This window comes from Zea mays, chromosome 2 (genome assembly GCF_902167145.1).
Source record: "Zea mays cultivar B73 chromosome 2, Zm-B73-REFERENCE-NAM-5.0, whole genome shotgun sequence".
Taxonomy (NCBI): domain Eukaryota; kingdom Viridiplantae; phylum Streptophyta; class Magnoliopsida; order Poales; family Poaceae; genus Zea; species Zea mays.
The window spans coordinates 13,113,988-13,135,808 of NC_050097.1; the positions used below are offsets into that span (position 1 = coordinate 13,113,988).

At 43.6% G+C, this 21,821-nt stretch overlaps 1 protein-coding gene across 2 annotated transcripts; it reads left to right on the plus strand.

Moving 5' to 3' along the window:
* Positions 1-7,750: 7,750 nt before the first annotated feature.
* LOC100281741 (uncharacterized) lies at positions 7,751-10,688 on the plus strand. 2 transcript variants are annotated; one of them, XM_008669722.4, is made up of 4 exons: positions 7,751-8,067; positions 8,578-8,781; positions 8,898-9,050; positions 9,206-10,688. In XM_008669722.4, the coding sequence occupies exons 1-4, from the start codon at positions 7,938-7,940 to the stop codon at positions 10,408-10,410; spliced, it is 1,692 nt and encodes a 563-aa protein (XP_008667944.1). In that variant the 5' UTR covers positions 7,751-7,937; the 3' UTR covers positions 10,411-10,688. The 2 variants fall into 2 exon arrangements, with proteins under 2 accessions (XP_008667944.1, NP_001355020.1); NM_001368091.1 differs by having other exon boundaries at positions 7,761-8,781; positions 9,206-10,550.
* Positions 10,689-21,821: the final 11,133 nt, after the last annotated feature.

Genomic DNA, 21,821 nt, shown 5'->3' on the forward strand with positions numbered 1-21,821 from the left:
ATTATTTTTACTAGATGCACATACAACAAAACCAACATGATGCATGGTTATTCTCAATATTATTAATTGTTTGCTTGCTTTTTGATGTGGTGTTCTCATATTTAGTTGAACAGAGGCAAAAATACGTAAGGGAATTCTCTCCTTAATATAGTTTATAAAGTTGGGTATTACAGTAAGCACTCGAAATACTATTGCATATGCTTCTTCAAGTGATGATGAATCTAGTGATGATGAAGTAGACTACGCAAGTTTATTCAAAGGCTTAGATAGAACTAAAATTGATAAGATCAATGAATTAATTGATGCGTTAAATGAGAAGAATAGATTGCTAGAAAAGCAAGAGGATCTTTTATATGAAGAGCATGATAAATTTGTAAGTGTGCAAAAGTCTCTTGCTTTAGAAGTTAAAAGAAATGAAATGCTTTCATGTGAATTATCTACTTGTCATGAGTCTATTTCTAGTCTAAAGAGTGTCAATGATGACTTAAATGCTAAGTTAGAAGTAGCAAATAAATCTAACTCATGTATTGAACATGTTGTTATTTGCAATAGGTGTAAGGATTTTAATATTGATGCCTGTAGTGAACACTTAATTTTCATTTCTAAATTAAATGATGAAGTGGCTAGTCCTAATGCTCAACTTAAGACTAGCAAGAGTGATTTTGATAAACTGAAATTTGCAAGGGATGCCTACACCATTGGTAGACACCCCTCAATTAAGGATGGGCTTGGCTTCAAGAGGGAAGCCAAGAACTTAACAAGCCAAAGAGCTCCCATTTTCAACAAGGAAAAGGGGAAGGCTCCTATGGCTAATAGTAGTCAAAAGAATCATGCATTTATTTATGATAGAAAATTTTCTAGAAATGCTTATCATAATAGGAGTTATAATGCTTGTGATTCACATGCCATGATTGCTTCAAGTTCTTCCTTTGTGCATGGTAGAGATATGCCTAGGAAAAATGTTGTTTATCATATGCCTAGGAGAAATGTTAATGTGCCTAGGAAAATGCATAATGAAAATGCTACTGTTATTCATGCCTGCAACACTGATTTTGTTCTCACATGCAAAAATAAGAAAGTAGTTGCTAGGAAATTAGGGGCAAAATGCAAGGGAGACAAAACTTGCATCTGGGTCCCTAAGGCTATTGTTACTAACCTTGTAGGACCCAACAAGAGTTGGGTACCTAAAACCCAAGCCTAATTTGCCTTGCAGGTTTATGCATCCGGGGGCTCAAGCTGGATTATCGACAGCAGATGCACAAACCACATGACGGGGGAGAAGAAGATGTTCACCTCCTACGTCAAGAATAAAGATTCCCAAGATTCAATCATATTCGGTGAGGGGAATCAAGGCAAGGTTAAAGGACTAGGAAAGATAGCTATTTCATCCGAGCATTCCATATCTAATGTGTTTTTAGTTGAATCACTCGGGTATAACTTGTTGTCCATTAGTCAATTATGTAATATGGGTTACAATTGCTTATTTACAAATGCAGATGTGTCTGTCTTTAGAAGGAGTGACAGTTCATTAGCTTTTAAGGGTGTACTAGACAACAAACCCTATTTAGTTGATTTTTCGAAGGAGGAGGCCGATCTAGATGCATGCTTAATCGCTAAGACTAGCATGGGCTGGCTGTGGCATCGCCGCCTAGCACATGTGGGGATGAAGAACCTTCATAAACTTCTAAAGGGATAACATGTGTTAGGTCTAACAAATGTAACGTTCGAAAAAGATAGACCTTGTGCAGCTTGTCAAGCAGGTAAACAGGTGGGAAGCTTCATCATAGCAAAAATGTGATGACCACATCAAGACCTTTGGAGCTACTTCACATGGACCTCTTCGGCCCCGTCGCCTACCTCAGCATTGGGGGAAGTAAGTATGGTCTTGTTATTGTTGATGATTTTTCCCGTTTCACTTGGGTATTCTTTTTGCAGGATAAAACAGAAACCCAAGGGACCCTAAAGCGCTTCTTAAGGAGAGCTCAAAATAAATTTGAGCTCAAGGTGAAAAAGATAAGGAGCGACAACGGGTCCGAATTCAAGAATCTTCAAGTGGAGGAGTACCTTGAGGAGGAAGGAGTCAAGCACGAGTTCTCCGCTCCCTACCCACCACAGCAAAACGGTGTGGTAGAGAGGAAGAACAGGACGCTTTTAGACATAGCAAGGACGATGCTTGGTGAATTCAAGACGCCCGAACGGTTTTGGACGGAAGCTGTGAACACGGCTTGCCATGCCATAAACCAGGTCTACCTTCATCGCCTCCTCAAGAAGACGTCATACGAACTCCTAACTGGTAACAAACCCAATGTGTCATACTTTCGTGTATTTGGGAGTAAATGTTATATTCTAGTGAAGAAAGGTAGAAATTCTAAATTTGCTCCCAAAACTGTAGAAGGGTTTTTGTTAGGTTATGACTCAAATACAAAGGCGTATAGAGTCTTCAACAAATCATCGGGTTTGGTTGAAGTCTCTAGCGACGTTGTATTTGATGAGACTAATGGCTCTCCAAGAGAGCAAGTTGATCTTGATGATGTAGATGAAGAAGATGTTCCAACGGCCGCAATACGCACCATGGTGATCGGGGATGTGCGACCACAGGAACACAAAGAGCAGGATCAACCTTCTTCCTCAACAATGGTGCATCCCCCAACTCAAACTGATGAACAGGTTCATCCCAAGGAGGCATGTGATCAAGGGGGAGCACAAGACGATCATTTTATGGAGGAAGAAACACCACAGGCCCCTCCAACCCAAGTCCGAGCGACAATTCAAAGGAATCATCTCGTCGATCAGATATTGGGTGATATAAGCAAGGGAGTAACTACTCGCTCTAGATTAGCTAATTTTTGTGAGCATTACTCTTTTGTCTCTTCTATTGAGCCTTTCAGGGTAGAAGAGGCCTTGCTAGATCCGGACTGGGTGTTGGCCATGCAGGAAGAGCTTAATAACTTCAAGCGAAATGAAGTTTGGACACTGGTGCCACGTCCCAAGCAAAACGTTGTAGGAACCAAGTGGGTGTTCCGCAACAAACAGGACGAGCACGGGGTGGTGATAAGGAACAAGGCTAGACTTGTGGCAAAAGGTTATGCCCAAGTCGCAGGTTTGGACTTTGAGGAGACTTTTGCTCCTGTGGCTAGGCTAGAGTCTATTCGTATTTTGTTAGCCTATGCCACTCACCATTCTTTCAGGTTGTTCCAAATGGATGTGAAGAGCGCTTTCCTCAACGGGCCAATCAAGGAGGAGGTGTACGTAGAGCAACCCCCTGGCTTTGAGGATGAACGGTACCCCGACCACGTGTGTAAGCTCTCTAAGGTGCTCTATGGACTTAAGCAAGCCCCAAGAGCATGGTATGAATGCCTTAGAGACTTTCTAATTGCTAATGCTTTCAAGCTTGGGAAAGCCGATCCAACTTTATTCACTAAGACTTGTGATGGTGACTTATTTGTATGCCAAATTTATGTCGATGACATAATATTTGGTTCTACTAACCAAAAGTCTTGTGAAGAGTTTAGCAGGGTGATGACTCAAAAATTTGAGATGTCGATGATGGGCGAGTTGAACTACTTCCTTGGGTTCCAAGTGAAGCAACTCAAGGATGGCACCTTCATCTCCCAAACGAAGTACATGCAAGACTTGATCAAGCGGTTTGGGATGAAGGACGCCAAGCCCGCAAAGACTCCAATGGGAACCGACGGACACGTCGACCTCAACAAAAGAGGTAAGTCTGTTGATCAAAAGGCATACCGGTCGATGATAGGTTCCTTGCTTTACTTATGTGCTAGTAGACCGGATATTATGCTAAGTGTATGCATGTGTGCTAGATTTCAATCCGATCCAAGGAAGTGTCACCTTGTGGCCGTTAAGCGAATACTTAGATATTTAGTTGCTATGCCTTGCTTCAGGATCTAGTATCCAAAGGGGTCTACCTTTGACTTAATTGGATATTCAGACTCCGATTATGTTGGATGCAAGGTTGATAGGAAGAGTACATCAGGGACGTGCCAATTCTTAGGAAGGTCCCTGGTGTCTTGGAGTTCTAAGAAACAAACTTCCGTTGCCCTATCCACCGCTGAGGCCGAGTATGTTGCCGCAGGACAGTGTTGCGTGCAACTACTTTGGATGAGACAAACCCTCAGGGACTTTGGCTACAATCTGAGCAAAGTCCCACTCCTATGTGATAATGAGAGTGCTATCCGCATGGCGGACAATCCTGTTGAACACAGTCGCACTAAGCACATAGACATCCGGCATCACTTTTTGAGAGACCACCAGCAAAAGGGAGATATCGAAGTGTTTTATGTTAGCACCGAGAACCAGCTAGCCGATATCTTTACCAAGCCTCTAGATGAGTCAACCTTTTGCAGGCTGCGTAGTGAGCTAAATGTCTTAGATTCGTGTAACTTGGATTGATCTATAGCATACATGTGTTTTATGTCTTTGATCATGTTCTTTTATGCATGTTGTTGGTTATGTATGGTGCTCAAGTTGTGCAAGCAATCCCCGGACCTCAAAAGTCCATGTGTGAGTGATGCACATATTTAGGGGGAGATGTGCTACAACTTGACCCTTTGAGACTAACCGTGTGCTTGAGTTTACTTAAATTAGTCTCAAGGGTGGATTGAAAGGGAAAGGTGAACTTGGACCATGCAAGACTTCCACTGCACTCCGATGAGAGGGTAATTAACTCCAAGTTCATCTCTTTGCTGTTATTGCCTTTTTTGCTCTCAATTGACGATTTTGGTGAGGCAATGAGGTTAAAGGGCCAACAATGATCCCGTTTTGGTGCTTGATGCCAAAGGGGGAGAAAATTAAGGTCAAAGCAAGCAAATGGATCAGCTACCACTTGAGAATTTTGAAAATAGTAGAGTTAGAGCTTTTGTTTTGTCAAAATACTCTTATTGTCTCTTATTGTCAAAAGTTGGTCTCTTGTGGGGAGAATGTTTGATTGTGGGAAAAAGGGGGAGTTTTTTTTAATCTTTGATCAATTCCTCTTGGAATACCTCTCTTTATGCCTCAACAAGTGTATTTGACTTAGAGATAGGAAATTGAGTTTGATTTAAAAAAACAAACCAAGTGGTGGCAAAGAATGATCCGAATATGTCAAATTTGAATCAAAAACAAATCTTGTTCTCATTTGCATTGATGTTGCACTTCTATGTGTTGCTTTTTGTTGTGTTGGCATAAATCACCAAAAAGGGGGAGATTGAAAGGGAAATGTGCCCTTGGGCCATTTCTAAGTATTTTGGTGATTAAGTGTCCAACACAAATGGTTTAAGTGTGAAATTGTGCCAAAGACTCAAGAAGTGAAAATCAAGACACAAGGTATGATTCTAGACTTAGTATATTGGTTTTTATGTACTAACATATTTGTCTAAGTGCTAGAATCAGAGAAAATACAAAAGGAAAAAAAGACTTGGCTGGAGCAGCCAAGACTCAGCGCAGTCTGGGTGCACCGGACTGTCCGGTGGTGCACCGGACAGTGTCCGGTCTGGCCGTTCTCGGGAATTCGTCGGCGGTGTACGACTAAAATTCACCGGACTGTCCGGTGGTGCACCGGACTGTCCGGTGAGCCAACGGTCGGCCGCGCAATCCGCGCGTGACGCGTGGCCGAGCCAACGGTCAGATGGGGGCACCAGACTGTCCGGTGCGCCAACGGCTCCAAGTCTTCAACGGTCGGCTGCGCCAGTTTAGGAAGGCAATCTGAACCGGACATGCTACAGTGCCTGTCCGGTGCACCACCCGACAGAAGGCAAGAATTGCCTTCCCTGATTGCCTCGAACGGCTCCTAGCTGCCTTGGGGCTATAAAAGGGACCCTTAGGCGCATGGAGGAGATACACAAGCATTCTTTGATCATCTCTAAGCACCAAAACTTCATTCTAGCGCATTTGATTCTTTGTGATAGCAATTTGAGCTCCTCTTGAGTTGAGAACTCCGTGTGTGAACTTAGAGCTCAAGTTGTGACTAGTGTGCGTGTTTGTGCTGTTGCTTTTGAGACTTGTGTGTGTTGCTTTTCCCTCCCTTACATTCGTGCTTCTTTGTGATCGTCATTTGTAAGGGCGAGAGGCTCCAAGTTGTGGAGATTCCTCGCAAACGGGATATAGTGAAAGAAAGAAAAACACCGTGGTATTCAAGTGGATCTTTGGATCACTTGAAAGGGGTTGAGTGCAACCATGTTCCATTGGAACGCCACAGCGTGGAGTAGGCAAGTGTTGTACTTGGCCGAACCACGGGATAAACCATCGTGTCTCTTGTGCTTGTTCTCATTGTGACTATTGTGTTTCACAAGAGCTCGGTCCTTAGCCACTTGATTTCATTGTGCTAACACTTAATCAAGTTTTGTGGCTTTAAGTTTTAAGTTTTTACAGGATCACCTATTCACCCCCCTCTAGGTGCTCTCAGTAGTACCCCTAGCCGTTGCACCACCGGATGCGCTACTCCTCTACATACATCGTGTTCGAGGACACTCATACAACGTCAGCAACGGTCATCGTCTCAGCGCACAAAAATTCATGGCCAGTCAGTAGCGACTTACGTTGCAGGTTGGGCTTCAGATGGACGATGAGCTGGACGATGTGATGACGTCGTCGTCGAATGCGGTGCCCAGAACAACCCGAGAGTCGCCGACGTTGGCGACGACCATGAGATCCCCCTGCTTGACGATGAACAGCATGGAGCAGCCGCTCTGCACCGTGTCCAAGTGGCGGCTGCGCCGGAGCTTGTCGTACATAGCGGCACATGCGATCACATAGGACTATTTCTAGAGGTCGAACTGGCAGTCGCCAAGTTTCTTCTTATCGTCGATGAGCGACCCCAACGCGAGTGCCTCCTGCTAATGGTGTTTGTTCGGGGTTTTCAAGTAAGAAACATGGATTCATGTTTGACGTTGGTTTATAAAAATGACTCACAAGTCAGATCCATGGAAAAATATTACGAAGAATAAATGTCACGCATGCAAAAAAGGAATTTAAGTTGAAAACATTATTCAAACAAAAGAAATTGCATGCAAGGCTCTTCTTTAAATACTACTCCCTCAATTCAAAAATATAATTCAAGAATCTCGGTGATACTTATCTACTACTACGTATTGTGCAAGGGTAGCAGGTGGACTTGGCGAGAGATGTAGTATATGTGTTTTCTGTTATAGATGTAGATATAAACACACATATGGTGTAGTGGTAGCTACTGCTAGCATTTCCTTGAGAGGTCGTGGGTTTAAATCCCCTTGGGGCCGTGTATTTTCGGCTGTATAGGGGAATGAGAATGAGTTTTGCGGGGAGGAGGGAATCGGAAAGGCAGAACAGGGAATGACAGAATGTGGAATGGAAGAGACCCAGGGAATGGCAGACTATTATTGCAGCCTTAATACGTAGTAAAGATTATTGAGCTGATGGTGGAAGAGTTTAAGTGTTAAATGTGACTTACGGTTGGACCATGATTTAATGGATTAGATGGTTTGTTTGCACGCTAGCACAAAATAATTGTTTGCATATGAGTCGTTCAGGGCACAATCAAGGTCACCGTCCAATACAGGGAACGCAACATTATTGGTTCACGTTCCTGGTCTTATGGTCTATGTCCACTCAAAACAATAAAGCAGACAGGGACAGAAAGCAAATTGAATTGGCACCTTGTCGCCACCAAATAGGAACGTAACCATCTCGTTTTTGCCACTAGGAAGAAAAATCATCTGACTTTGGTCTCTCATTTGAACTGGTCCTGGTTGCAAAACGCAGAAACAAATGGCAAAAATGAGATTGCATGATTCTGGCAAAAATGTGCTGCAAGTATTTCTAAGTCCACCAAGTAAAAAAGAACATAGACTTGCAGCATACGTTCTGCCCTACATATTCTCAATCGCTTCAGTCAGTCAGTCTTACTAGTAGCCAGCCATTGGCTTCATTTTTTAGCCAAAGACAAACAGGAGGAGGGAGGAGGGATGGTTCTCCTTCGTCCCTGGCACATCCTCTTCTTCCTCACATGCTTCTCCCCATCCTTTGTTCATCCTATGGAACCAGGCACCTACCGTTGCTCCAATGTTTCCATCCCATATCCTTTTGGCGTTGCTGGTAAGAGCCCCTCCCTGTCCCGTGGATTTAAAGTTGTGTGTGGACACAGTGGTCCGTTGCTGTCCATCGGAAACAGCATGCTTGGGATTCTTGACATCTCGTTGCTTGATGGTCTTGTGAGCATATTGGCTAGTGCTAGTTCTCAGCAGTGCATAGGAGGGGAGGCGAACTCTAGCGTTAACCTTGAGGGGACCGTCTTCACATTCTCAGACACAAGGAACAAGTTCACAGCTCTGGGTTGTAACGTGGTGGCCATGCTTTTGAATGGCAGCACGGGGTATAGCGGTGGCTGTGCTTCCTTTTGCTCTAGCGGAAATAGCATCATCGACGGCTCATGCTCTGGTGTGGCTTGCTGCCAAGCGCCTGTTCCCAAAGGGCTAAAGAAGCTGGACTTAGAGTTCAGTAATATTAATATAACCAACAGCGGCATCGATTACGGGCCATGTGGTCAGGCCTTCATCGTGGAGCAGAATTCATATGTGTTTTCACTTCCTGATCTGAACTACACAGTTGACACAAAACCTCAATACCGACATGTTGTGCTCGAGTGGTCTGTGAACGGCAGCAGCTGTGAAGAGGCGAAACTGTCCGGATCATACGCCTGCGCAGAGAATGCCTACTGCTACAACTCATCAAACGGAATCGGTTACCGCTGCAATTGCTCCAGTGGATTCGAGGGGAACCCATACCTGCAAGGGCCAAATGGATGCACAGGTAACAAACTCTTCTATCTATCATTATAATTTCGCCTCGAATCCACTAGCTTTTGTTTCTTGAACAGTCCATGTCTGATATCTGGTTTTTTTCTCCTTCATGTGGCTATTGGCAAGATATTAATGAATGCATCACCAGAAATCCGTGCACCAATAGGTGCTCAAACACAATAGGTGGTTTCCAGTGCACGTGCCCAGCAGGGATGAGCGGCGACGGCCTCAAGGAAGGAAGTGGTTGCAATGGAGTAAGCACACTAGTGATTGCAATAGGTAAATGTCTAATTAATAAAGCCATAACTTAACAAGTGCTAATAAGTGTGGTTAATCAATCTTGAAGCATGCCGAGTTGAATCGATGCTGCAGCCAAAATTTTGTTTTTTTTTAAAAAAAAATCTGAATTTTATTGCGCCCTCTCTCTATCGCAGTTGCAGGATTAGCTCTGCTAGTGCTTCTCCTCATCCTTGGCTTCTGGACTCACTGGCTTGTTAAGAAGAGGAAACTTGCAAAGACAAGGCAAAGGTACTTCATGCAAAATGGTGGCCTGATGCTGAAGCAGCAGATGTTTTCTGAGGAGGCGCCGCTGCACATATTCACCTCCAGTGAGCTTGACAAGGCTACCAGCAACTTCAGTGATGACAATATTGTCGGCAGAGGAGGGTTTGGGACTGTGTACAGAGGCATTCTGTCCAATCAAGTGGTTGTGGCGATCAAGAAGGCGCAGCGAGTTGATCAAACCCAGACGGAACAATTCATCAACGAGATGATCATTCTTTCACAGGCGAACCACAAAAACGTGGTCCAGCTATTAGGCTGCTGTCTCGAGACTGAGGTTCCCTTATTGGTCTATGAGTTCATCACCAACGGGGCCCTTTTCCACCATCTTCACAATACGTCGGTCCCCATGTCATGGGAGAGCCGTCTAAGCATCGCGGTTGAGACTGCGTCGGCACTTGCATACTTGCACTTAGCTGCAAAGATGCCAATTATTCACAGAGATGTCAAGTCGTCCAACATACTCCTAGATGACAACTTCACTGCCAAGGTGTCCGATTTCGGTGCCTCAAGGCCAATACCGCACAACCAGACCCATGTGACAACATTGGTGCAAGGGACACTAGGGTACATGGACCCTGAGTACTTCCAGACAAGCCAACTGACTGAGAAGAGTGATGTGTACAGCTTTGGCGTCGTACTCATCGAGCTACTGACAAGAAAGAAGCCTATCATGGATGATATCGCGGAAGACATTAGAAGCCTAGCGCTGCAATTTAGTATGCTATTCCATGGAAATAAGCTGTTGGAAATCGTTGATCCTGTAGTAGCTGAAGAAGCTGGAGTCAGACATGTTGAAACGGTTTCGAAGTTGGCGTTACGATGCTTAAGGTTGAAAGGGGAAGAACGCCCAAGGATGATAGATGTTGCGATTGAACTTGAAGCACTGAGAAGGCTGATGAAACAACACTTCATCTTGAAGAACGAGTCTTTGCTTCAGGAGTCATGTTGCAATGAAGAAATGAGCATCGACGCACCATCAAGTTTGTTCCTTGGCGTTGATGGCATTTCTGACGATGAAGGCATGGAGATCATTCCACTTACATGTCCATCCAAAATTCTCACATCCTATCCCTAACTCGCAACTATCACAAATAAAAAGGATTTTAGCTGACTTCTACCTTCTCAATTGCCAATTCCGTCTTAGTAATCTCTTCGTCTTATGATTAGCTTCCAACGTAACTACCCGGTTAATGGAATATGACTGAGTTATTTGGCTTATCGTCATTCAGCTATGTTCTCTTTTTGTTCCTCTTGCAGTTCAAAAGGCGATGGTAGTTTCGCTATGTTGGTATCTCTACTGTATCGACTGTCAACAAAGAAATCAAGACACATATGTACCATTCTAGTTCTTCATTCTCATACGTTCTATCATACAGTGCTGCGGGTTTAGATTTGTTTTTGACTACATTACCTATCCCTTAGGCAATTGAAGGATTGAATATACGACCAGAGAAGGGTGAATAGGAGCTCATAAAAATTTATGTGACGAAACATTCTTGCATTGCTTCCCAATGCTACACCTAAAGCTTTTAAAACTCCAAAAGGCACAAAAGAGATGTGTAAGCGCTAACTAGTGGCAATATGTCGTTTGTAATCACCGAATAATACATCAAAGCGCTCAAATCAGCTAGAGATGGCCTAATAAGAGAATCTTCCAAACTTGAGAAAACGAGTGCTTAACTTCATTCGAGATGAAGGGATTGTTCAAACAAATACCAACCAACGAGTGGTTTTATATTTTGAAATGTTCTTAGAACATACACGAATTTGACAAAACAAACAGATCACAAAACAGATACCGAAAAATGCAAAACGACCCAAAACCATACCACTTACTCAAGCTGTTTTCAACATCTCGAACTGAAGTTTTAAAATGCAAAACCAATCTAAAAAAATTCTAATTGGGCTAAAATTTTGCATACACCTTCACAAGGGAGTTTTAAAGGTGTCTTCAAAATTTGAACTAAAAAATTTAAACGTCAAAGTTAGATCTGAAAACACAAATTCGAATTTGGGTTTTCTCAAAATTGATCAAGGGATTAGAAACTTGTGCTCTAGGTGAATCAGACCATACCACTTGGTGGCAATGATCCCAGAAGGTCCTAACATGTTTCTATTAAGCCAAATAACTCCAAGAACTCATATTCTCAAAAATTCTCAAAAACTCAAACTAGAAGATTAGAGAGAAGAAACAACTCAAGATCAAAACCTATCAGATTTGACATGAATAAAAAAACCTAGGGGCAATTCCCTATGTGCCATCGGGAATTATACTCATCCCTTATGTCACTGACGCCACATGTCATACACACAAAAAAAATCCCTATATGTCACTCAATGGCACACAAGAAATGGGTATCAGTTCTGATGGCACATAGGGAATTTTTCCAAAACCTAGAGGGCAACATGTGGTTACGACCACACTTTCTCAAAATCGTGTGAACTTAGATATCAAGGTCCAAAATATCTAAGGATCTCCTAACAAAATGAGAAGGAAAATGAAGATTACAAGTGAAAGAACTGCTAGAGAGATGGTCAAATGTTTCAGCCCTCCTCTACTATTTATAGAGGGTTATTCCTCTTTTCTAAACTACATCTAGATACATTATGACGACCACACACTTTTTATGATGTTGTTTCACCTTGACGCACCATCCGTGATGGCGGCACATGTTGTCTTTGATTCCCTTCGGAATTGTGCCGCCGGGTTTTGAAGCTGTAAGTGCAATCAACCCCAAGTGAGGGTTTTGGTGATTTAATGACAAAACAAATAAGGGTACTAACAGTTTTTGTTCTCAGTGTTTGATTAGAAGGAAACAAGAACTTAAGGAAGCACCAAGGACTTCATGCAACAGACGTATAAAATTTATGTAAAATCTTGTGTTGCATGATGTAATTCTTCCTTGTTCTTTTCCGCACAGGTACAGGTGTTTGCTATAGCTCAAGTCCTCTAATTCAAAAGCTATTTTTGAAAACCAAAAATCACTTTAACATTATTTGGCTGACCATGGTTTGGGTTGAGAAACCTAGAGTGTTCTTGCTGAAAAGCAGCTGAACTTCTTCAACTGCAGCTGAGCTTTCCAGCTGAACTTAACTTCAGCTGTGATGAGCTTCTTCAGCTGTAGCTGAGCTTTTCAGCTGAGCTGGACTTCAGCTGAGTTGAACTTTCAACTCCAGCTAAACTTCAACTTCAGCTATGGACCTCTCTGACCATACCCAGCTGAACTTGCCCCAGGGCAGTTGAGCTGGGGTTTTCTCTCCAAAACTCTCTGGTCTAGACCAGCTGAACTGGTCCTGGGGGGCAGCTCAACTGGTCTCTGACCCTCTGACTTCTGATCTGCAGTCTGCCAGTCAGACTGGCAGTCAGGTCGCCAGGGGTGTCAGGGGGCGGTTCAACCGCCCTAGGGGGGCGGTTCAACCGGTCCTGGCCTGTCTGACCCGCCTACAGGTCAGTCTGCCAGTCAGTCTGGCAGTCAGACTGGCAGACAGACTGCTGACCTGTCAGGGGGCGGTTCAACCGCCCTAGGGGGCGATTCAACCGGTTTTCAGCGGGGTTTTTGGTCAAACGGCTAGTTTTTGAGCCGTGACTATAAATAGACCCCCTCTCTCTCTTCTTTAATACGGCTGAACACTCACTCATTTATTGCTCACCTAACTTGAGACAAAGCACTCATCTCTCCATCTCTCTCACACTTAAATCTTCCTCAAGATTCAACCTTGTTGGAGGAGCTCTTGGGTGTGAGGTTTGTGCTTGTGCTCACGATTTGGTTTTCCTCTCCCATCTCTCTTACAAAGACTTGAGCTTGTGCAAACCCCTCTTGTGCGTTCTTGGTGTTCTTGAAACCCTAGGTTTCAAGATCTTTGAGGTTGCTTGGGAGTCTCCAAATTTGTGGACGACCCTAAGAAGTTTGTATCACCCGCTCTTTGAGCTAAGATAAGAAGAGATTGCCTTGACCTTTGTGGTCGGCTTTTGGAGGATTAGGGTTGAAAAAGACCCGGCCCTTTGTGGGCTCCTCAACGGGGAGTAGGACACCTTTGTGGTGTGGCCAATCCTCGGATTAAATCTTGTGTCTTGTGTTCTTGCTTGTTTTGACTTGAGATATTTTTACTTGCAAGGTTGACATAAAGATTTTTCCGTAGAGCTTATCTAGAAGTAAAATAGCCTTTACATATTCATCTTTTCATCCTCACTTAGCTATATCTTACTTCTCTCAAGAACTTGTGAAATACTTTTTCGAGTAGATTTTAGTCTAAAGTTTATAAAACAGTTGGATTGGTTCAGAGTGGTTCAACTTGCGCACGTAGCTGTTGAACCGGCCTGCACCAGTCGAACTGTGTATCTAACAATCTTTCGAAGTTTGTTGTGAAAATTTTCAGATTAGCCTATTCACCCCCCTCTAGGCTACTTTCAATTGGTATCAGAGCTTCGTACCTTGTTTTACGCTTAACCGCGTGAGAAAACGATCATGTCTACTCAACGGGACCATGTGGATCCTCTCCTCGAGGAAATCCCCATCACATCTTCCGGTGAGGAAGTGGACCCCAAGGTCCTCGACCTCGCCATGAAGATTGCCGAGAGAATGTTCCTCAAAATGAAAGAGGAAGATGCTAAGAAAAAGGCTGAAGAAGAAGAATCAAGAAGAAAGGCCGAAGAAGATAAAGGTAAGGGAACATTTGATTACAATGACGATCTAGTGGATCTTTTGGTGTCTAAGGTATTGAGCAAGGTAAGTCTCAACACCGAAGGATCATCTACCAAAAGAAAAGGTAACGAATTTAGCAAAGTTCAATTCGATTACTCTAGAAATTATATTCCCAACTTCTCTTCCGCCCCACTTGGAAAGTTACCAACTCTTAGTGAGTTGAACTATGACGAGTGGGCCGACAAGATGAAGTCGCATTTAATCGGTGTGCATCCTAGTCTTTGGGAGATTGTTAATGTAGGTATGTATAAGCCCGCCCAAAGAGAAGAGATGACTCCGGAAATAATGCAAGAGGTTCATCGCAATGCTCAAGCAGTGAGCATAATTAAAGGAAGTCTTTGTCCGGAAGAATACAGGAAAGTTCAAGGAAGAGAAGATGCCCGTGACATTTGGAATATTCTTAAAATGTCACATGAAGGAGATCCCAAAGCTAAGAGACATAGAGTTGAAGCTTTGGAAAGTGAGCTTGCAAGATATGATTGGACAAAGGGTGAGTCGCTTCAATCACTCTTTGATCGGTTGATGGTGTTGGTCAACAAAATAAGAGTACTTGGGAGTGAAGATTGGAGTGACTCCAAGGTCACAAGATTATTCATGAGAGCATATAAAGAAAAGGATAAGAGTCTTGCAAGGATGATTAGGGATCGTGATGACTATGAGGATATGACGCCTCATCAATTATTTGCAAAGATTCAACAACACGAGTCCGAAGAAGCCCCTATCAAGTCAAGGGACTCTCATGCCTTGATCACTAATGAACAAGACAACCCCAAGAAGAACAAAGACCACAAAGCAAAGAAAGTGGTCAAGACCTCAAGTGATGAAGATAGCTCAAGTGATGAAGACACAACTATGTTCATCAAAACATTCAAGAAATTTGTAAGGAAAAATAACAAGTTTCAAAGGAAAGGAAAGAAGAGGGCATGTGTTGGGGACCTTCGGCATCCGAAGGTCCTCAAAAACAGGATTTAACAGTATTTCTGGAAGTATAATGTGTGAGCAGGTACCTTCGGGATCAAGTCGGTATCACGGCAGGAGAAGATCAGGATAATACGAAGGTCTTGGTACAATGCCGAAGATGTTAGCAGGAAAGCTTCGGCGTGGTTGCAGAAAATGAAACCGACTTAAAGATGAAAAGGCTATTCAGACCTCGATAGATTACTATAGAATTATTATCAAATGTAAAGGGCATGAATGTAATTTTGTATGGGCTGAGTCCCGTGCCTATAAATAGGTGAACAGAACCCCCGTACTGTTCACGCTGACTTGGCATTCGCTTTTTGCGTCACGCTTGTACTGTCATATCCTTCCAATTGAAGGTACACTTGTAATTCAATGATATTTCTGTTTATGTCTGATAATAATATATAATTGTTCATGTTGTCTTTTATATTCTTTATATTTCATCCTTCGTCATTGTTTAATGAATTTATGAAGGTACGTCCTTCATAACCTTCGTCCGTAAACCATTATATCCTAAGGGAAATAATGCTTCGGAGGACGAAGGACTTTAATGATTAACATTTTCTATGTTGCCTTGTTCTTAACTCATAGCACTTGAGAACAAGTCCCCAACATTGGCGCCCACCTCCGGTGAACTCACTTCCACTCTTTGAAGTTTTTTGAACACCTTCGGCGATCATAAATCTTCGTTATGGCGCCGAAGAAAGCTTCAGCGACTGGGGCTGCAGCTCTGCAACCACTGGACCACAATCAGGAGACAGTTTCCCTGCGGGAGGCCCGAAGCCAGAAAAGGAAGGTTGTCAGTCCGACACCACCAGAGGACGAGATAGATCAAGAAATCAGAGATATGGAGTTGCTTCATCAACAAGTACAGAGGAAGAAAGAAAAGATGGCCAGGCTAGCTGAACTGCAGAGGCAGATAGACGAAGCCTCTGAAGAAGTTCGTCATCTTGCTCAGGATGAGCAACACCGAAGGCCTCAGCACCAAGACCTTCATCAGGAGGGTTTTCCCAACGAAGATGACTGGTATGACAATTTCCATCATGGGAATTTTGTTTTTGATGATGCTTCTCCTCTGTCCGCTGAGCTGCATGCTACACCTTGGCCTCCGTCCTACAAGCCGCCTCAGCTTCCCGTATTCGATGGTCACTCAGACCCGAAGCAGTTTTTGATGAGCTACGAAGCAACAGTATCTTCGTATGGTGGCAATGCTTCAGTCATGGCCAAATCTTTCGTTATGGCTGTCAGAAGTGTTGCTCAAACCTGGTATTCCTCCCTTCGACCAGGAACGATCACTTCATGGCAGAAGCTGAAGGACTTGTTGTTAACTAGCTTTCAAGGATTTCAGACGAAGCCGGTCACTGCTCAGGCTCTGTTCCAGTGCACCCAGGATCACGAAGAATACCTTCAGGCGTATGTCCGAAGGTTCTTGCGTTTAAGGGCACAGGCACCAACGGTGCCCAATGAAATTGTCATCGAGGCCATGATCAAGGGGCTTCGGCCAGGACCGTCAGCTCAATACTTCGCCAGGAAGCCTCCTCAAACTTTGGAGAAGCTGCTCCAGAAGATGGACGAGTACATTCGGGCCGATAATGATTTTCGCCAAAGAAGGGAGGAGGCTTTCAGGTTTTCTGAAATGACCAGGGGCTTCGGAGGGAGGTTCTACCCGAGGCACGTGAGATCAATTCATAACTCTACACAAAATGATGATAGAGGAGGTCAACAGCAAAGGCCACAATGCTCCTCACAGGCTTCGGGGCAACAGCAAAGCTCCTTCCGACCACCAGCTCCAAGAGGCAGAGGCGCCAGGGGCTTTGGAGGAAGATTTGGCGATCAACCGAGAAGAATCTTTTGCTTATTCTGCGGTGAGAATAAATGCCATACTACCAGGATGTGCCATGTTACTATTCAGAAGCAAAAGGAAATAGCTGAAGCCGCAGCACAACAAGCTCAGCCGAAGCAGGTCATGCATACAGCTTCGTATCATTCGCCCTATATCCCAGAATATGTGGGCAACCATCCTGCAGTTTCTGTTGCTTCGGCGAGTCAGCCTCAAGCTTCCTGGCAACAGCCTCCGCCTCCACCTCCGTTGCAACAAGGCCAGCAGCCAGAAGGGAGCCAGTATGCTCCACACCAGAGGGACTTCAGAGAGCAGTCCGAAGCTCGTACAGTCAATAGCACTGTGCCAGAGTCAAAGCACATCTATTGACGAATATCCTACCTTAATAGCAATCTTTTTCATTCAGTTTTATTTTCTGTAATAAAGGACATTGTTTAGGTTTCATGTAATTAGTTTCATTGATTCCTACAAGAAAAATATGTTTTCTTCACAGGCTTAAATTGATTGAAGTTCAAAGACTTGTGATAATAAAAAGGACCTTCGAACTATCGAAAATTCTTCGAAGCAACAAAAAGTCGTTCTAAGGAACGCAGAGTAAGTTTGCCGAAGTCACAAAAAGTCGTTCCAAAGGGAGCGCAGTGTAAGTTTTCTGCTCCAAAGTCGTTCCAAAGGGAATGCAGAGCATACAGCGAAAAGTCAACGCTGATACCGCCTAAGTAAAAGGCGAAGCGCGAAAAGTCAACGCGAATACCGCTGAAAGTAAAAGGCGAAGAAGCTCCTAAGGGAGGCTTACAGCGAAAAATAAACGCTGATTCCGCTGAAGTAAAAGGCGAAGAAGCTCCTAAGGGAGGCTTATAAAAGATTGTGTTTTATTGCAGGGATGCGTATGTATCTTCGGAATAAACATCATCTCACATAACATAACATCATCGCATCATTTCGCATAGCATAAGCATCATACATCATTTTGCACATGGCACAAGAGGTGGACACATTATCAATCTACAGAAGAACGCTTTGAAAAAAGGGAGAAATCATAGTCACAAAAAGATACATCATTGATCTTCGGAAGTGTAGCTTCGGAAAATATTTTCACGAAGCCTGGATATTATTCATCAGAACATTGGATATTGTTGTGACAAAGAAAAATTCTTCTTCACGAAGCATGAAAAGAAGGAAAGGTGTTTTTTCGTCAAAGACTCAAAAGCGGTACGTGTAAAGTTTCATGCATCGTAAAGAATTGACTAACAAAAATAGGTATATTACATTTGGGGTTACAAAATGTTACACTATATTACATTTCAGAAGTTTTTACAAAAATACTTAATCTTCTCTCAAAACGACTTCTGCAGCCTCGTTCAGGAGCCGATTGACGACTTCGTCCATAATATCTTCAGCCATCTTTTTAATTTCGTCGTCTCCCTTCGGCTGAGGGCCCGAAGACGCTTTAGTCGGATCTGAAGTAAGACAGGATACAGCTACATTGCTATTACAAATCGCAAACAAATCTTAAAGCCTAAGATTACAATACGATAAAAACTATTAGTTAATACCTAATTGACCTTCGGCCTCTGCGCTCTTTTCAGCAGCCTCAGCTACTTCTCTAGCATCGTGAATGCCCTTTTCACTTCTTCGAATAATTTCTCCGGCCATTTCTCGGCCACCATTATCCCAGATATCGGTAAAAAAATTTCCACCAATTATACTAGCTTCGGCCGAAGGATCTCTTGCATCTTCAAAGGACAAAGCAGCTTCGGATTGTGCTAAAATTTTTACATGTTCGCAGCCCTTCTTCTCTAAGATGGTGGCAATCCCTCTGGCACCAGAGAAGGCGCATATATCTCCTCGGCTATTTAAAATTTCTTCGAAGGCTTCAGCTTCGTGGTCGATCCATTCGATGACACCTTCGGGATTGCCTCTCGAAAAGTTTTCCTCACTTGAGAATGCACCGACCTTGGCGAAGCTAGCCTTTAGCCTCTTAACACAATCTATAGATTTGTTATAGCATCTCTTTTTGGACGAACGAAGCTCTTCAACAGTCACTTCTAGGTGATCTGCCCATTGATCGCTGAGTTCACGCTTTGTTTCTTCAAGTAAGCGTTCTTCCTTGGCTCTGGCCAGTTGTTTCCGAAGATCTTCAATTTCGCGCTTCTGAGCTTCAGCTTGACCTTTAAAAGCAGCTTCGTCTTCCTTTATTTTATTTATCAATGAGTATAATATTTTATCTTTTTCGAGACCTTCGTTCCTCAGTTCAATTACTTCGGAACGAAGGTTGCTCAGGGCTATAGTACACCCTTCGTCTTCAGCATCTTTCTGTGCCCTGAGGGCATTGCTAAGTATCAGGCCCTGCAAAGAGAAATATGTGTGCGTCAATAGGTTTAAACAAACGAAAAATTTTGGACTCAACAAAAAATACAAGGATTTCATTTGTCGCACCTTTAAGCTATTGTAAGCCAGGCTGTCGGCCAGATCGTTCTTCGACAGCACCGAGAGCCCGTCTTCTAAAGTTGGGAATTCGAAGCTCTTGCTCATCTCCCGACAGACAGAAATTTCCTTGCTATCGGGAAGACAATACAAGAAGTCTTCTTCTCCACTGCCATTGAATATTAACGCCCCCTTTGGATATTTCAGTTTTTGGGCGTAGTGTTGGGCCTCTTGCTCTTCTTTTTCTGATAGTTTTTTCCCCGAAGCATGACGAACAATATAATCACGAATTTTGGGGGATGCTTCGGGGGCAATAACACCGGTTTCTTCAACAAAAGTTGGCTTTCTTATTTTTTCTGCCTCACTTTCCAAGGGTTTTATCTTTGCGGGCTCTGAGGGCCCAGCTTCGGCTTCAGTCTCTTGCTCTGGAGCTTTAGAACCAGAAATTTCAGTTGATGTTTCAGGAATGACAGCAGCCTTCTTCGGAGGTGTGCTTGAAGATTTGATCGTTTCCAGTACATCTAGCACATTAGCCATTCTCTTTCTTTTCGGAGTCACTGCTGGCACTTTTTGATTTTTTACTGTCTCAATGTTTGCTGCAGGACTCAAAACTTCTGATGTTTTGGAGCCCTCAGTTGCTTCTTTTACCTCTTCCATTTTTTCTGAGGACGGCGCTTCGGCCTTCTCTTTCGTTTCTGATAACAAAATTTTTGATTGTTCCAATTCTATCTTTGTTGGCGCTTCGGCCGTTTCTGCGACTTCTGGCAGCAAGGTTGACTCGGTTGGTTTTTCAGCTTCGGTGGCCGAAGAAGTTTCTCCGGTAAACTCAGGCACCGAAGCTGGTTCAATATAGCGCGGCCGATGCGTAAGGACCTTTATCTTCTTTCTTTTCGGTTCTGGCTCGCTAGGAGCAGTTGCAGCTTCTTCTTTTGCAGAGGTTGTGTTTTTCCTCTTCTGCCTTCGAATGGGATAGCAATAGTCAGGGTAGACAAACCCGATTGCATCAAATACCCGATTCAGCCTCTTCTTTTTTCGGCCTCCGAAGGCTGCTGACATTGCAGTGTCTTCGGCCTTCGAATAGGTCCCAAGCAGCTCATCACTTAAATTTTCAATGCTTTTTAACCAGTCATCATCTGGCTCAATGAATTTATCTCCAAACTTAAAAGTGTACTTCAACCTGATAAGTCCACCTTCGTCGGCCTCTTTTATGGTTTCTTGTGGCATTTCTCATTTCTCCGCAAGCGGCCATACCCTGAAGGCGATATGCTCTTGTACTAAGTCCCTCGTTCCAATAAAAGAACAGATAACGCCGAAGGCCCTTTGGCATTCTTCGGCAGCCTCACTCATTTCAACCTTCGGCCTCCGAAGGCCGAAGCTTTGCCAAATAGGGCGCATAATTATACCTTTGATATCTTCTCGCGCTGTCAGATCATTCTTCACATAAAACCATTCTGTCATCCAGTCGCCGGGCCATCTCTTCCGAAAGGTCGGCACGGGACAGCTTGACCCGGACCGAGAAACGAAATTGTAGCAGCCAAAATTATTGTGATACTGTTCCTTACCCCAAGGTTTTGTTTCGTATGATAATTCGTGTATATTGCAGAAACTTTTTGCATCAGGCTTTAGACCTTGGCTTCTCACGGCCCACACGAAGATATTTAACCTTATAATTGCCTCGGGGGTAAGTTGATGCAGATAGACTTCGAATATTTTCAGTACCTCCACAACGAAGCTGCTCAAAGGAAATCGCAGTCCAGCTTTCAAAAAGCTTCGATACACTACGACTTCATTCTCTTCAGGGTGTGGGCAAGTTTTTTCCCCTTCGTCGGCCCTCACAATGGACAAATCCCGAAAATACCTTCCTCTCATGTTGATAAGATGATTCTCTTTGATAGTTGATTTACCATAAACTGAATGGCTTGGTCGCCATGGACGATCTTCGGAGTCTTCACCACCACTGTCCACATCATAGCTGTCACTGTCACCAGTATCCTCAGACAAACCTTCCAGAATCTCCTTGGTGATTTTTTCTGTGTTGGTCTTTGACATCGCTATAAGAAACCTCAAATTTTTCTCTTCGTCGAGGCTCAGCTTCGTCTCAGCAGCAGTCTTCTTATCTTCGGACATCTTCGGAGACACTAAAAAACTATTTTCAAAGCCGAAGCTTCAAAACTAAAAGCTTAGCAAATCGCAGTATGCAAGAGCTAAAAATTGAGTGAGCGGGAGTAGTTGGCCAGAAAGCGTGTCAAATGAGTTTGCGGTATGGCCGTATTTATACGCCAAGAGCGTTGAAAATTCAAAGACCCCGCTTGTCAGTGAATGTTGCTATTCTAGCAAAGGGAAGGTGTTTTTTCGGACCTTCGGCGTAAAGCCTCCGTCCATGTCGCAATCTAAATTCGTTATTTTAAACAAATTAATATTGCGAGGGGCTACTGTTGGGGACCTTCGGCATCCGAAGGTCCTCAAAAACAGGATTTAACAGTATTTCTGGAAGTATAATGTGTGAGCAGGTACCTTCGGAATCAAGTCGGTATCACGACAGGAGAAGATCAGGAT